Source organism: Halichondria panicea, chromosome 5 (assembly GCF_963675165.1).
Source record: "Halichondria panicea chromosome 5, odHalPani1.1, whole genome shotgun sequence".
In the NCBI taxonomy this organism is placed as follows: Eukaryota; Metazoa; Porifera; class Demospongiae; order Suberitida; family Halichondriidae; genus Halichondria; species Halichondria panicea.
This window is the reverse complement of record NC_087381.1, coordinates 4944963-4960634: the sequence shown is the minus strand read 5'-3', so window position 1 is coordinate 4960634 and position 15672 is coordinate 4944963. Positions and strand designations below refer to the sequence as shown.

The 15672-nt window shown below is 41.3% G+C and overlaps 1 protein-coding gene and 1 long non-coding RNA gene across 14 annotated transcripts; one reads left to right on the top strand and one right to left on the bottom strand.

Annotated features, from left to right (window-relative positions):
- Window positions 1–391: 391 nt before the first annotated feature.
- Window positions 392–3341, bottom strand: LOC135336109 (uncharacterized). 12 transcript variants are annotated; one of them, XR_010394713.1, is made up of 9 exons: window positions 2128–3341; window positions 1924–1977; window positions 1699–1861; window positions 1428–1610; window positions 1224–1365; window positions 1069–1173; window positions 826–995; window positions 631–761; window positions 392–575 (listed from the first exon to the last, which is right to left on the bottom strand). It is a non-coding gene; the product is annotated as an uncharacterized LOC135336109 (long non-coding RNA). The 12 variants fall into 12 exon arrangements; XR_010394714.1 differs by having other exon boundaries at window positions 392–761; window positions 1428–1506; window positions 1567–1610; XR_010394715.1 differs by having other exon boundaries at window positions 392–761; window positions 1428–1506; window positions 1567–1610; window positions 1699–1758.
- LOC135335899 (uncharacterized) lies at window positions 3328–15378 on the top strand. 2 transcript variants are annotated; one of them, XM_064531573.1, is made up of 3 exons: window positions 3328–3494; window positions 10652–10707; window positions 11719–15378. In XM_064531573.1, the coding sequence occupies exon 3, from the start codon at window positions 11728–11730 to the stop codon at window positions 15214–15216; it is 3489 nt and encodes a 1162-aa protein (XP_064387643.1). In that variant the 5' UTR covers window positions 3328–3494; window positions 10652–10707; window positions 11719–11727; the 3' UTR covers window positions 15217–15378. The 2 variants fall into 2 exon arrangements, with proteins under 2 accessions (XP_064387643.1, XP_064387644.1); XM_064531574.1 differs by lacking the exon at window positions 10652–10707 and having other exon boundaries at window positions 3365–3494.
- Window positions 15379–15672: the final 294 nt, after the last annotated feature.

Genomic DNA, 15672 nt, shown 5'->3' with positions numbered 1-15672 from the left:
GAGAGATTTTACTGAGACTAGTGATACACTTTCAACAGCTTACGGGCAGGCTGGGGCAAGTAGTAGCTCACAAAACGATTAGAATCTCAAGGATAGCTTCAGCTGACAACCTGCTGTGGTGCAAAGCCTTTACACAACCAAAAAGTCCTGATCTGTTAATGTACAAGTCCGTACAGTTGTGTGCAATTGAACTTGTACATTTCATCTGGGCAATGATGTGTTACACAAGTGATAGCACAGATATGTGCGGAAGCTGTACAGTTGTGATTCAGCATTGTACATAATCTGGTACAGACATGTAAATATATTAAAGCTAGAGCTAGTGGCTTGGTTGTATATCATTGTATTTACAGTAGACTAGATCTACAATCATGCAGGTTGGCAGAGATAATTATGTATTGACAAGTGCATGCATGAAAAGGATGGTTAAAATAGCTAGAGGACAACTTATAAAAATTACTATGATAATTCTAAGTTGCTCTCGTTCTTGTTCGATTGTAAAAGGCTGCGTAGTAATGTTAAGTTAACAACGGACAGTCTTGCTCATTGTATATGGTGAAACCCAACTCGAGCTCCTGTAGGTCGAATTGTCCAGTGTAACATATGTACATGTCAGGAACATGTGTTTACGTGTTCAGTCCGAAGGGTCAAAAGCCTCTCATTTTGGTAAGGTGGAAGGGAGAAGATTCTTCTTGGCACAGACCACTATATGCCGTCAATTAAGCAATTAGAATGAACAACAGGAGTCCTGCATACACAACCTGAAATATATTGTCAATGGTACATTGCATAATATTATATTCAAAATTGATATTGAACACTTACATTCAAGCAAGAAGTAATTCGTACATGTGTCCATAAACTGCTCCATATACGTTTGCACCAAAACATCCAAGACGATGATGAATGTATATCGTATTCTCTTGAGACTTCACACCATTCTGATTGGTGCCATTGAAAGACAAGGCAATATCTGGTAATATCTCTCAACGAGCCTTGTTTTTAGATAGCATGCAAACAAACATATAATTATAGCTTAATCCATGCATGTACAATAAATATTCTTACCTTTCTCAGTGCTCCAGACTGATATAGCCTTGCCAAGATGTGTGATGAGACACTAGGCCATTCCATGCTGCATGGTTGTAGAGATTAGTCAACCCAGCAACACACCTAAATAAGTATAACGTAGGTAAACCAACAGCATAAATTATAATACTCACTGTTGAAAATCTCACTCTGGTAATAGCCACTTGAGCAGACAAATCTCAATGCTTCTAATGTTGAAAACGAAGCAGTAATATCACCACTTATAGGGCTCGTCTATTTCTTCTCCCTCATCAATATAAATTAAAGGCTTCACACCTGCAACACAAGACGAAGGAAGTATTACATATCATATATACGTACACAGTTTAAACATTAACCTTTCAGTGTTAATTAAAAGCAGCAGTGGGACCGAAGAGACAGCAAGGTCTTCCACAAGGTAGAGCAGTGGGTGCACTTCTATTTTTTTTTTAATGTGTGGGTTACATTCCTTACCAGGTCTAAGAACCGCTTACATACTTGTCTGCTTTCCAAAATGAAGCACACTATGCAACTCTGAACACCTATATATACACACGCAGGGGTAGAGTTTGAATTGTAAAATGTACACGTACACACGTCTAAATGTATACGTACATGTAGTGCACTCACTTTTGAAAGTGCGAGCCATTCATAGTTAGTCACATAAGGGGTCACAATAAAAGCAGCCATCTAATAATTGAAATAAATGTATAATTATAAAGTAACAGGGAAGTAGTGGATCATCAATTAACCCCTCGTCTGAATGTTGTCAAAATAATGATGACTTTCAAGCCTAGAAATATATAATTATAATTTTGATCATCAGTGCATACATAATTATATAGTTAGACTCACGCGTTTCCACTCTATAGATGACTGACGTCTAGCTGTCTGGCCAGTTGTTCTACCCTACATAAAAATAACCAAAGTATTAAACTCTGGTTGTCTAACAAACCTTCATGTGAGTCTGCACCTTTCCACACTGTCAACAAGCGTTAATGCCTGCTTCTTAATAGCTACAGTAATAAACAATTTAAATTACTGCTCTCATTTGCTCACATGCACAGATGTGTAACAGAGCAGCTCCTTCCTCACTTGTGATACATAGCAGAACATCACATTGGCAATCACGAGTGAAGTACATATTGCACACACATCTTTAACACACATCTGATCCACTTGTATTACAAAATAGATTTCATACGGTTCTGTGCACACATCAGTATAATAAGTGCACCTCTCACAGATGCTAATCATATACGTGGATTTTTGGTTAGTCTCGTGGACCAGCCGATATATTATCGTCTGGCAAATTACACATGAGCTACTTGTGCAGCGGTCTAAGTGGCTGTTTGCATTGATAAGTGGTTAGTGGGTGGAGGACGGATGTGTGAAACCACATAATTAGATTTGCCAAATCTATTTAGTGCAGCTGTGCGGTTTCACAACTTACTACAAACACTTATCAGCCACTTAGAGCGCCACGATATTTGTGGCGCGGTCAACACAACTCTGTACGGTGAAATTGGCCAGACCCTCCTTTCAGGGTCTGGGTCCGCGAGACTAATTTTTGGTTGTGTACCAAAGGCTCTTAGCTTTCTGATGTAAGTCGATGTTTTCCCAGTTTAACAAAAATGAATAGGCTCTATTGGAGAAAAATTGGTTTGGAATGAGCCAAAATTCAATCTTGTTACCAAGCTTGGTTCACGTGACAGGTACTTCCGCTCTCGAGTTTACAGTTGCAAGAACTCCTCAAATCCCTGTATAATGCACCTATCAATGCAAATCCCCACCCCCCCTCACGGGATAGGGTAGGGATTTGTCAATAGGGGAGTTACAAAGACACTCCCCCAGGGAACACCTCTTTGTACAAATGCATGTCCATAGCACTACAAACGACTCTCCCCCCACACGTACACAGGGGATTCAACAATATTATATTAATAAAAAGAATGGTTCACAATGTGCACTTCTATACTACCACTAGTAGACACAACCACCTTCTTCTCCATACTATTAAGCACAAACTAGGGCCTATATCCAAGAACAATGACTAGCATATGCATATGCATATACACACTAGCTCTATATACCTGCTATAGTCCATTTGGCATTGGAGGTCACAAAGAAAAAGAAGAAACACATATTTATTATTGTAGTATACTGATTCTTGTATCCTTGAATATACGGATTGACAAAAGCCCTGCCCCCAAGTAGGAAGTTATTTTGCAAATGACTTACAAATCCCCACCCTCTCCCGTGAGGGGGTGGGTGGGGATTTGCATTGATAGGTGCATAAACTCTTGTAGATAGTCAAACTCCTGGTCCAGAACCAAGATTAAATAATCAAGGCTGGCCGTCTCTCTGAGCCGTACAAAGGAGTCATCGACTGCACGTACGTACTACCGGAACATTCAGGACTGAGGGTGAGTGCTTTAGTATGATTCAGGATATGCATGATTGTGTAGTTGGTTCATTCTAGACTGGAAACACTCCCCTTCTCTCGGGAGAAAGGGACTGGCAAGCTGCTGTGTTGAGAGTTGTCCCAGTGCGTGAAGAATGTCACGCTGCCACAAGAATGTAAACGTCACAAATAGTCATGTGCCACCGCCCACACGCTAACTACATGACTGTATTACTACACCAAAATATTATCGGCCTCAAGTATAAGTACATCACTGGCGGTCTGTTATCGAGGCTGAAATAATATCACCCACGCATTACTCATTTTGTGGTTTGTTCTAATTGCATTCCAATGGGACAACTCTCAACACGGCAACTTGCCAGTCCCCAGAGCCCAGAGCGAAGGGAGTGGTTTACAGTCTAGGTTCATTCATAGATATAAGAAGGGAGAGGGATGCATGGGAAACGCTACGTAAATAGCATTGACGATCCGCGTTTCGGTCAATGTTTTCTTCTTTATTTCCTCCAACCCATGCTTTTAGCTAGTACTAGGCTATAAACTAGCTACTGAGCTCCATATAATTATATATTAGCAATGGCTAGTGGAACAGTCATAACAAGGTAGCAGCAATAGTTAGTGAGACCCTCCAAGCAGTAAAAAGCAGCTTGGACAGCAAATTCTTGAGAGGAGCTCTGTCTGTACTGTTGAGTATACCAGTACAGTCACAGACATGATAGAGAATTATGGAAATGTAGCAAAGTTTTGTCGTAAATTACTGTGCCGATACGATGAACCAACTATCAATGAATACAAAGAGACATTTACCTACATTCAATCATTGATGTAACTTTCTAAATGGGTACACAAAAAGTCTGCTTTTAAAAACCAGCTTACTAAGACAAAAATGAACATTGGCTTTGATTTTACTTGCATACAATGCCCAGCTACTTAAGAAAGAGAGAGTCATTAATATTTTGGGCTGTAGTCACAGCCTCTCCTTGTAGAAGGTACACAAAGCCACTAGATAGAGCCGAAACGATAATACAACACTCAAAAACTGCCTTTGAAAGTTTTCAAGCTCTTGGTGAGATACACAATGCTTCTATATGATGCACAGTAGGTGTGGATGCTCAGCACAGTACTAAGAGTCCCAGTGGGGAGCTGTGAATGATAGTAATAACATTTCCCGCTGGGTTGGCGGGGTGTCTAGAGCCGAAACGTGGATCAACCTTTTGGCATTACACAGAAGTGATTGTGCGCACGTGCTCCGTTTCCCATCCCTCTCCCTTCTTATATCTATGGTTCATTTTACAGGTGTATCTATGCCTCGGTGCGCATGCGCAAGCAAGGTATACGGTAGTGTGTTTGTGGTCTGTGTGTGTAGACTGCTACAGCTGCTCAAGGATGAATCAAGTGCAAGTTACCGTAAGACCTCGATTTAAGGCGACCCTACAAATATGCGACACCCAGGAGCTTCAGCAATTTTCTGACCTCTAAAAGTAGCAACAGCTGCGTTGACAATTATTTTTTAATGTCGCGTTCTAAATAGAGGTAAATGCAGCCACTCCCTAGCCTCGATTGTAGCCCACTGGAAAATCAGTGTTTTTAAGCGGCCTGAAATCGAGGCAAGTAGACTCTGTAAAGTTACCTCCAATTAGATGCGACCCTCTAAATATGCGACACCAGGACTTCAATATAATTTTTCAACCTCCAAAAGATGCGACCTCTGGCTGCGTAATTATTAAAAGTGTCGCTTTAAATCGAGATCTTACGGTAGTCTCGAATACCCGCCTCAACCTAAAAGCTTGAGTCTGGTCAAACTCACATTGAGGTTTGGTTCAAGTGTATCCAGGAAATTCTTGGACATTAATTGACCACAAGTGGGTGTGAAACATGAATAAAATTATAGTCTACATGAATATCATTATAGCTAACCGCCACGGCAGCATGGATTGTTTACTAGTAGAAAGAATTAGCCCCAGACAGAAGGTGACGTAGGAAAATTCATGAAGAGAGTTGTAAGGATGTGATACTAGTACTCTCCAGACTAGCAACAGGACCTTTGGAACACCTTGTCGAAATCAACAGCATGAATGTGACCGTCGACCATGGTTTCATGGCCCTCTAGCTCTGTGCAATGATGGCTTCAAGCTCAGTGTTTTTCTCGTAGACTTTCAACTCCTAGCCTTAATTGATACACTGTCCCTCTGTGTATGTTCTGTCCCTAACGTGCGGTGGCTTGTGGCTTTGTCACTATGCTTGTGGGCGTGTAGCCCACGTGATTTTGCTGACTGTGCAGAACAAAGTTCATATGTGAGTTTGACCAGACTCAAGCTTTTAGGTTGAGGCGGGTATTCGAGACTAAGTGCAAGTAAGAGTTTCTATAGGCTTCTAGTCTAGTCATGTTTACTTAGATTTTAATTCGTGGATTTGCTAAAATTAATAATGCTTCGTTCTCGAGTTACTGTACTTCTTCTAAATAAGCGCGCCTCTTTTTAATAATTACAATATGAGCAAGGGCCATAATTAGAGACAGAAAAATTAGATTTGGTCCAGGGAGGCGCGTATTTAGAAGGGCGCCTTATAAATAGAGGTTATTTGAACAATCTTGGTATCCTCGATTCCAGGCTTCATTCTCAGCATCCTCAAGCTTTCTGAAAAAAGATGTGATGTTAGCCTCCATTTACAACGCGCCACCAAAAAATAATCTCTCTAGCCACGTGGAGCTCTATATGGAGACTTTAAATTACTTTTCAGTCTGGGTGGCGCCTTATTTAGAAGAAGTACGGTATGCCTAGTTTTGCTTAATTGGAATGCCATTACAGCCTTTTCAGAAGAGCACGTAGCCAAACTTGTTTACCGAGTGTTGCTACTCTATACTTAGTAGTTAGCTCTGCACTAGAACGCTAGCTATTGGTAGCTGCAAGAGTGAGAAGAGAAGGCTCTGCTAATGCAGCCATTAATTTTAGACTTGAACTTTTGACATCAATCGTTTTTAACAACAATTATGGTCGGTTATTACCCACTCTCTGAGTTTTTGTATGCAGCAAAATTAAATTGTTTATCATGTGTATAATAGTAGCTTTATATTATGTAGCTTTGGCATCTCCACCGAGGCATCAGCACCTGCGGTGCTTTCATCTTAGACTATAGTGGTACATGTACAGTGTATATGCGCTTTAATTTAAACTCCAGTTTGGTCCCCAAAGTCGTTTGTGTAGTTTTCACTGTAAACTTGTACATATGTACTATCACATGACTCCACCTCACAGAGTATAGTCTCGCGAGCAGACGTTAGAGGGGGAGTGAACGTCTTGTCACTATTGCACTGATTCTGTTGCACTAAGAAATTAATGTAGCTACGTGCAAGATATTCGTTTAGCTCTTGCTTGGGTCTGAGCTTTTTGTTCCTTTGCAGCCCAGTATGGTGCAACATAAATTTTTATAGAGTCAATTATTGGGGCGAGCGAAGCGAGTCCCTTCCTAGTGATGAACGTTGCAATTTTGTCTGTGTGTGTGTGTGTGTGTGTGTGTGTGTGTGTGTGTGTGTGTGTGTGTGTGTGTGTGTGTGTGTGTGTGTGTGTGTGTGTGTGTGTGTGTGTGTGTGTGTGTGTGTGTGTGTGTGTGTGTGTGTGTGTGTGTGTGTGTGTGTGTGTGTGTGTGTGTGTGTGTGTCATGGACCGGCACGATATTTGTTTTTTGTACTCGTGACCCTTTACCAACTTTTATGTGAAAGCTGCGCATGGGCACAAGAGCTAGCTGCACTCAGGAACGAAGGCTCAGACAAGACACAGAGACTCTTGAGGCTACAAGCATGCCTACAGCAGGTCAGAGCAGCTCAGATGGGGACCTTCTGAGCCTGAGATCACACAGGCACGCCTGCAGGAGGTCACAGCAGCTTACTTGCCATGTTTCACTTCCAAGTCTTGTGTTTTTGTGATAATAAACCTGCTAGCTCAACAGGACAAAACAGAGATCGAGACCAGTCACTATGACAGGTCAGAGCAGCTCAGGTGAAGACTTCTGAAGTTGCACATGCACATTTAGACAATACAGCACTATGGTAGGTAAGACTAGCTCAGATGGAAACTTCTGAGGCCACACTGGCACGCTTACAACAGGTCAGAGTAACTTACTTACCCGGCAAGGATTGTTCACAGTATACTATCTTGTAATTTGGGTCCAGCAAGAAGTGATAATATCTCCTTGCTCCTAACCTTGCTATAGTTTGTAAGCCAGCTCTTTCATGCTGAACTTTCACTCATACATATGTTTCACCTTGAATCTTGATGTTACACCACAGTCAAAGACCACAACAACCCTACACCACTCAGAATAATTGTCACGGGTATACAGCTGGCACAGGGAAGTCGTATCTAGGCATCAGACTACTCGGTTTTTATTCACTGTTACACAATCACTGTTACTAATTTCATTTCATTCGATAAATAAACTTAAATTACCACATCATGCACTGTACAACAAACACAAATTGCTCGCTCGCCCCAAACATGCTCTGCATGCTCCTAGTTATTTTCATTTTCTACACGTTCATTTTGTGTAGTGCAACATTTTTGAGCACTTAAATTTCGTGGAATGCATGGCCTCTTAAAAGCATTTTGTTGAATAAATTGTTTAGGTGTCATGAGTCCAGGGCTGCATTGAAGGGGGGTAAGGGGGGTATTTCGCCCCCCCTGGGATTTAATTTTGACAATTATAGGATGGACACATACACATAGAAAAGCTGAGGTAGGTAGTCAGTAGTTTTAAACAGCTATTCTGCGTACCTAACACTACAATTTCCAACAATCATGTAATGTCACATTGATAGCTACATATATGAGCTGAAATTGTGCCAAAAGTGATCTAAGTCTCCAAATATCCAAATTTTTCCGGGGAAGCATACCCCCCCGGACCCCCCTAGTTTTTTGGTACATGCCTGGTGCATGCCTTCACGTCGGAGGTTTCTCCCTCCCTATACTTTTCATTTGACCAATTTGCCCCCCCTGACCCAAAATCCTGGATGCAGCCCTAATGACTGCTTACCAGACATTTCCAGGCCACGCCTTTATCTTTGCACGCTACAGATAATAAAAACAATTGTTTTCGTGGAATGTAGGATTACTAACCCACGAAAACAGCGAACTCGTTTTTTGCGCGAGTAGTGAAAGTTTCGCGCAGGGCAAACATTTTTTGGGGTTACGCCCACTTCCGGTCACACATGACTAGGGAAAATCCCATACTCAGCCAGGGGAAGTCCCATAATAGACTTGCGTAGAGCTAGCTAGCTAGCTAGTTGCCACGAATAGTCAACTAGCTAGCCTATATACACTCCTTTGGCAGTTGATGGATCAAAACAACAGGTACAATCATTGAATCAAATTACAATGGCTACAAATAGCTAGCTGGTATTGTAGTAAAAGCCACAATAGCTAGACTGAAAGGGGGGATCTGTGGCACCCTGGGATCTCCCCCTGGATCCGCCACTGTGTTGGAGAGTCAGACCACACCTTCAGATAATAAGTTTCCTGGGCATGCGTACTGTGACTTAATAAAGCTGCATGCTACAAAATAGTAGAAGTCAACTGGACTATTTCTTCTATAATTATAATTATATACATATATATACACTGTGACATACCTGTATAGTATAGATATTGATATAGCTATATAGATGAGTCAGTTAGGCAATGGTAGAGTTGATATCTTCTCTGTTCTGGGATTGTTCTTTGTAATTAGGGTGTGTCCTCTGCCATACGGCAGTAAAAACGTCGGTGTGGCTTCTGGTGCGTGGGCGGGACCCAACAATTTTCGGGGGGGGGGGGGGTAAATATTTGTTTGAGTCAGTAACATGCATGTTTCCATTATTGCTGCTTGCACTGCACTGAAGGTAAAGGTAGCAAGGTTACTTCATTCGTGGGTATAAAGTATTCTAGTCCGGTCTTCAACCACGAATATTTTGTCCCCCGGAAATTACCAGCTGTACAGTATATGCAGCTTCTTCATAATAATTATGTTTTCTGCAGCTAACTCAACCAGTACCAGCCTATAGGTGCATCTATATAGGTGCAGCCATAGGTGCATGCAAGACATTAATTTATGCTCATACCATGCAGCCACTGTGCTGTGAGTTGCCTTGGCAATCTAGTTAACTTCCTGTGCCGGAGATATACATGCATGACTTAGCATGACCGTATATACCGTATTTAAAGCTCCACAAACATTAATTTCCTTGCTGCACAAAGAGAGCGGAGAAAAATACATGAGCCTCAACTGGCACCTCATTTAGAGTAACGGCCACGTTAAAATTGCAGGATAAATACTTTAAAGGCTTCATTTGGCTAGAACCTAATCTGGTAAAATTAGACGCCGTAATTAGATGTTTATTACAATCATGTCTCAAAATGGTCATATCTCAAAATGTAGTACCTTCTTTAAGAAATGGAGACTGTACATTAACAGCTTATTATGTGATATCAATATTCCCTTACCATTTTTTGCAAGTAACAAGAGCTGTGGCAGTGAGCAATAAGAAACAGACTCTTAATTATGCCTCGGTGCGCATGCACAAGCGAGGTTACTGCATGGTATACGGTAATATGTTAGTGTGTCTGTGTGTGTAGACTGCTACAGCTACTCAAAGATCAATCAAGTGCAAGTACGAGTTTCTATAGTCATGTTTTCTTGGATTTCGATTTGTGGATTTGCAAAATAATGCTTTGTTTTCAAGTTTTGCTTGCTTGGAATGCCATGCATTGCAGCCTTTTCAGAAGAGTGCGTAGTAAAACTTGTTCACAGAGTGTTGTTACTCTACTTAGTAGTTAGCTCTGCACTATAGAATGCTAGCTATTGGTAGCTGCAAGAGTGGGAAGAGAGCTGCAAGGCTCTGCTGATGCAGCCATTCATTTTAGACTTGAACTTTTGGCATCGATCAACACAATCATGGTCGATCATTGCCCACTCTTTGCATGCAGCATTTAATTAATGCAAAAATGTTCATCATGATAATTATAATGTGTGTATATAAAGCTATACTATATAGCTTTATGTTATGTAGCTTTAGCACCTCCACCGAGGCATCGATCAGCACCCGCGGTGCTTTCATTATGTACAGTTCTAAATTATTGCTGCGGTAAAATAGTCCTTTAATCACCCCGCTTGATTTTTCTTACCATGCAGCGTAGAGCACAGTACATTGTACGTGTCAGAGACCTCTCCTAACTACAGACTCTGAGGTGAGCATAATATTTTTAACCTCGTTCCCGTGCCGATAACGGAACAAAAAATTGGTAAAAATCATATAATTAAGTTATGTTGGTGAACTGTTTCATAAAACATGCTGTAAAACTAGAGTGGGAGTGGTCCGACTTATTACGGCCAGGCCTTTGTACAGAAAATATTGACTGGGGGGGGAGCATGGTTGCAAAAGTCGCATTTCAAATAAGGGCGGCAAGCCGGATATCCGTGTACTTAGGCACGCGGCAATCTAGGGGGGTCTGTGGGCATGCTCATCCTGGAAATGTTTGTTTAGCTGTATGTTATCGCATCTGGTACATTCTTAGGAATTTAAGTTGTAGAGTTTTTCACATAAAAAATGCAGCTATGAAAATGTCCAAGTTCCTGGTGCTTAAATGGCTGTGTCTATTCCTGCATGTTACTACATCAGTAGCTATAGAGCAAAGCTTTTCCCAGACAAAGTATATACAGCAGCCTGAACGATGGATACTTAAATTGCTCTGGAATCACCCTGCATTACTTACAGATAGGAAATTGTGGACATGACATTGGAACAGAAAGAGTAGAAAATTATCCTGTGATGCACATTGTTGTTGTAAGGCAAGATATCAAGAGAGAATGTGGATATAGAAGCGTTACATGTAGTTATATAGAAGCTGTTAGTTTTCATCGTATTTCAACCATTGACTCATGAGCAGTTACAGCTGGAATTCATACAACACACGCACACACATGCAGTACATCAGCTTTACTGTATTCCTCGTGCAGCTACGCCTCTTAGACTTAGTTTACTACATAATAAGTATTAAAACTATGAATGTATAATTATGTTGAGTTTAGAAATTCTGGGCATGCATGCATGTATTGCTCAACTTAGTCACCATCCTACGGGTAAAAGTATACAGGATATATTGGACCAATATTTCGATGGCTGGGTCAATTAATACACATACACATACACATACACATACACATACACATACACGTACGCATTTTCATTTTTTATACAGGTCTCGGATATGAAGTCAACGGCTACACCAACGATGAAGGCAAATGTTCTTATTGCTATATCGGTTGGAATATGGTGGGCTGCCAACAGTATCACAGCCATCTCTTCGAAAAACTTTATGAGAGGGCAAAGCAAACCCGACAAGAACTCTTGGTCTGATGCAAGTAAAGATTTTCGATGGCTCGAATTGACATTTTTACAACATCTGATTGGTGCTGTTGTATCCGTTATGTGGATAAAGCTAATCTCTAGAAGTTCTATATGGCCTGCAGATGCTTCTAAAAGAACGATTCTCATAGCTTCGATTGGCAATGTTGCCGGGAACGTGGCGACGAATGCAGCCTATGCAATGGTCAGCTCTAGCATGACGCAAGTCGTAAAAGCATGCGAGCCTCTGTTTATGTTCGGCTTGTCTCTGGTACTCTATCGAGACTACACAGTGCTCAATTCCACAACACTTTTGGCGATTGTCATCATGGTGGTTGGAGCTAGTTTGTTTGTGGCTTTTGACTCGACTTTTCTCGTGGTTGGACTTTTAGCTGCTCTTTGTTCGAACGTTGCTTTCCCGATTAGAAACATTTACCTGAAGAGATTGGGCAAGGTTTGGGACAGTGCTTTTCAAAAGTATGCCGTTCTTTCGCTAAACAGTGTGTTTGTTTTAACCCCATTTATTATCTCAAAAATGGCTTTCTTCCAATCTGTTGCTCTCTTGAAAAACTTACACCAAGGTGTGATCTCAAGTTCTTTTCACTGCACCTACAACTTAGCCTCAATCTACGTTCTACAGCATTTCACTCCACTAACACACGCCATCTTGAATCTCCTGAAACGTGGTATTGTCATCGCTGCCAATCTAGTGTACTTTCAACTCCCTATCTCCTGGAAAATGATTATCGGATTAGGTGCCGTCCTCATCGGTCTCTACATCTATCTCTACCGAAACTTAAGAGGAGATAAGTTTTCTCCACCACCGTTACTCTTGGTGTTGGTTGCTGTCGGTTTGGGGTCAATTTTCTTTATACAAGGACCTGTTTCAACTGGCTCGACTATCACAACAACAAATCTTGCAAGCGTTGTTTCTGAGAACAATAATTCTCCTCTTGCTGAGAGTCCCCTTGCCGTCGCTAATTTAATACGCTCTGCTTGGGTATATGATCGGCCGTTTTCGCAGGAAATTTTATCAAATTTGAACAGTCTGACAAAACGGAATCCTGTTCTTATGTATTGTGGTACTTCACACTGTATGAAGTCCATTGCAGATCTCTCAAACAAAAAGATTTCCGCCGAGTTTCTTTTAATAGGTGAACTTGTTCAAGAAACACCTCTCGAAGAATGGCTTTCAAAGCACCTGTTTTACAAACTTCTTGCCAAAGCATCATTTGAAGAACACCTGCAAGTAGTTGTGGGACTAGGCATTCTCTGGAAGTACGGAGGAGTGTACATTGAACCAAACGTTCAACTACAAGACAAACAAAACGTCCCTATTCCCAGTTGTACGAAACCGTGGATTGGACTGAACCGTGCCCGTGCGAAGGCTACTGTAGAACATTTCAAACTGGCATGCTTTCCAAAGCAATACACGTACATCAACCAACTCGCAACCATGCTCAACAATGAATACTACAAACCCTCTGAAAACTATGATTCAGTGACTTCGATTTCGTTCGATGCTCAAACTGTAAACAAGTACTTCAAAGCTGAAGATCTGGTTATAGCCACCACTGTTTTCATGTACCGTTTCCTATCACTGGAACCGGACGAACCATGGAATCAGCATTACGGGACTCTTTTTTTTTATGCGAGAGTGAATGCAGTATGGACAGCGAATGTTGGTGATGAGATTCAAGATTTCCCCGGTCTGCAATTCCTTCCGTTTATGGATACTTTTCTCGATCGAGATAAATTAATTGCAACAACAAAAAAAGATCAAGCCGTTACAGTTTTCTTCAACGCTTGGTGGGGAGATGGTAGAGCTAGCTGGCCACCCCCATCCAATGTCCACCCTCTACTGGTCTCAATTCATATCGACCCACCAATGGCACCACAGTGGAGGAAAAATGTTGCTTATACGATGGAAAGGGCACCGATTGGTTGCCGAGACACTGGAACTCTTAAAATGTTAACGGATCTGCATGTACCTGCGTACTTCTCGGGTTGTATGACCATAATGCTCCAAGTGAAATCAAAGAAGACTAATGAGATTTTTATTGCTGATGTGAAGGAGGAGTATTTTCAAATGCTTCCGAAAAAAATCAGAGACAGGGGAATCCGTGTGAAGCATGATTTGGAGGGAAAGGCCCGTACAATCAGTCAAGGCCGGTTTACTGTAGCCTTTGATATAATTGAACGTTATTCAAGAGCTAAACTGGTTATCACACAACGAATCCACAGTGCTCTACCCTGCGTTGGCATGGGAACTCCGGTGATTTTTATCAACTCGGATAAAATGCCTGGGGGTGGTGGTTCTAAAAAAGGCAGCTCCTCTCGTACTGTTGGCCTGACAACAATGTTTCACACCTTGGATATGTACAAAACTACGATAGACGAAGTACCTAAGTGGTTTGCCAAGTTTCCCTGGGACGACCCACCACCTAATCCCGATGTGGCGACAATGATGCGTCTTCGAGCAACGTTTTGGTACGAGATTCGTCAAAGACCTTCTTTGTTTGATGCTGCCCGCAAGTTTGGTTTAATTCCATTGTCCCCTCCAACTCCTTGTAAGGATCGCTTGCAGTTTCACTTTCACTTCCCATCACCCGATTTCAAATTTACTTGGCAGGATCATCGTTCCATCGAATCTGTATTCCATTACCATCCATGTGCCAACGTTCTTGTTCATAGTAACACACTCGATAATGGCCGTTTCGATGTCTTCAGAGAAGCTGGCTACCAGATAACAGTGACAAAATACAATCGTGATGAGCTATTTAGCAGAATATTCTCTCTTGAACCCCACCAAATTGATTTCTTAGATGATGATTTGGATAAGTTTATCACCCGTGCTCTAGTATTGTACAATTGGGGTGGTTTTTATATGGACTCGAACGTGATCATCACCCAATCTTTAGAAAAACTTGCGAAAAATTTCCTTGCATGGAGTGACGAGTCTAAATCCAAGATTGACCTGTCTTTCATGCGTTTCGAGAAAGAAAACAAACATCTCAAGATGTTGGTTTCCCAATATGCCTTGGACAAGTCAGTGAGAAATCCCAATATTTTCTCGAAACTAATTGATGGGTCTAAAAACAGTATAGTAGAAGTGCTTGGATCTGATAAGTACAACAGTGAACTGACTGTCAAGAAATGCTATGAGTTGAATGATGATACCGAAGTGTTCAAGAAAAAAGTACATACGTCGTTAGTTGCCGTCTCCCTTCCTTCTGACTACTCGGTAACCAAAGCAACTGGTACTAGTTCTACTAGGCTTAAGTATGGAACTATTTGCCAATTTTTGCTTGGAGACTATTGTGTCTTTTGTAGCAAACTATTACACGTTTAGTATATAATTATAGACACTTATATATAACTAGCTGAATGGCTGGCCACGTACTGTATACAGTCCACACAATCTTAACATGTATGATTTATAATACAATCATGTATCACAACTGATTAGAACAGAAAACATGAAAATTTGCAAAAATTATTATTGCAAAAATTATTATTGCTGATCATGTGACCCACAGCCAAGACCCCCAATGCAGGGTGTCAGCTCCAATTTCCCCTCCCTAAAATTAATTTTGCATTCGTGTATAGTACGCAATTTTACATACAACTAACAGGGTATTGAAATAATAGTTGACTATAGCAAACATTTCTGGTTACTTTTCTTATTTCCCCCTCTACTTCAAAATCTTGTATGACACCCTGGCTCCTATAAGTTTCCCCCCACACCCCTGGTTCTTATGGCCATGCATGGCTGCATACTATATCATAATTGTATGATGTACTATTA

Excerpts from the sequence above, each read along its gene's own strand:
- LOC135335899 (XM_064531573.1), top strand. The coding sequence starts at position 11,728 with ATGAAGTCAACGGCTACACCAACGATGAAGGCAAATGTTCTTATTGCT.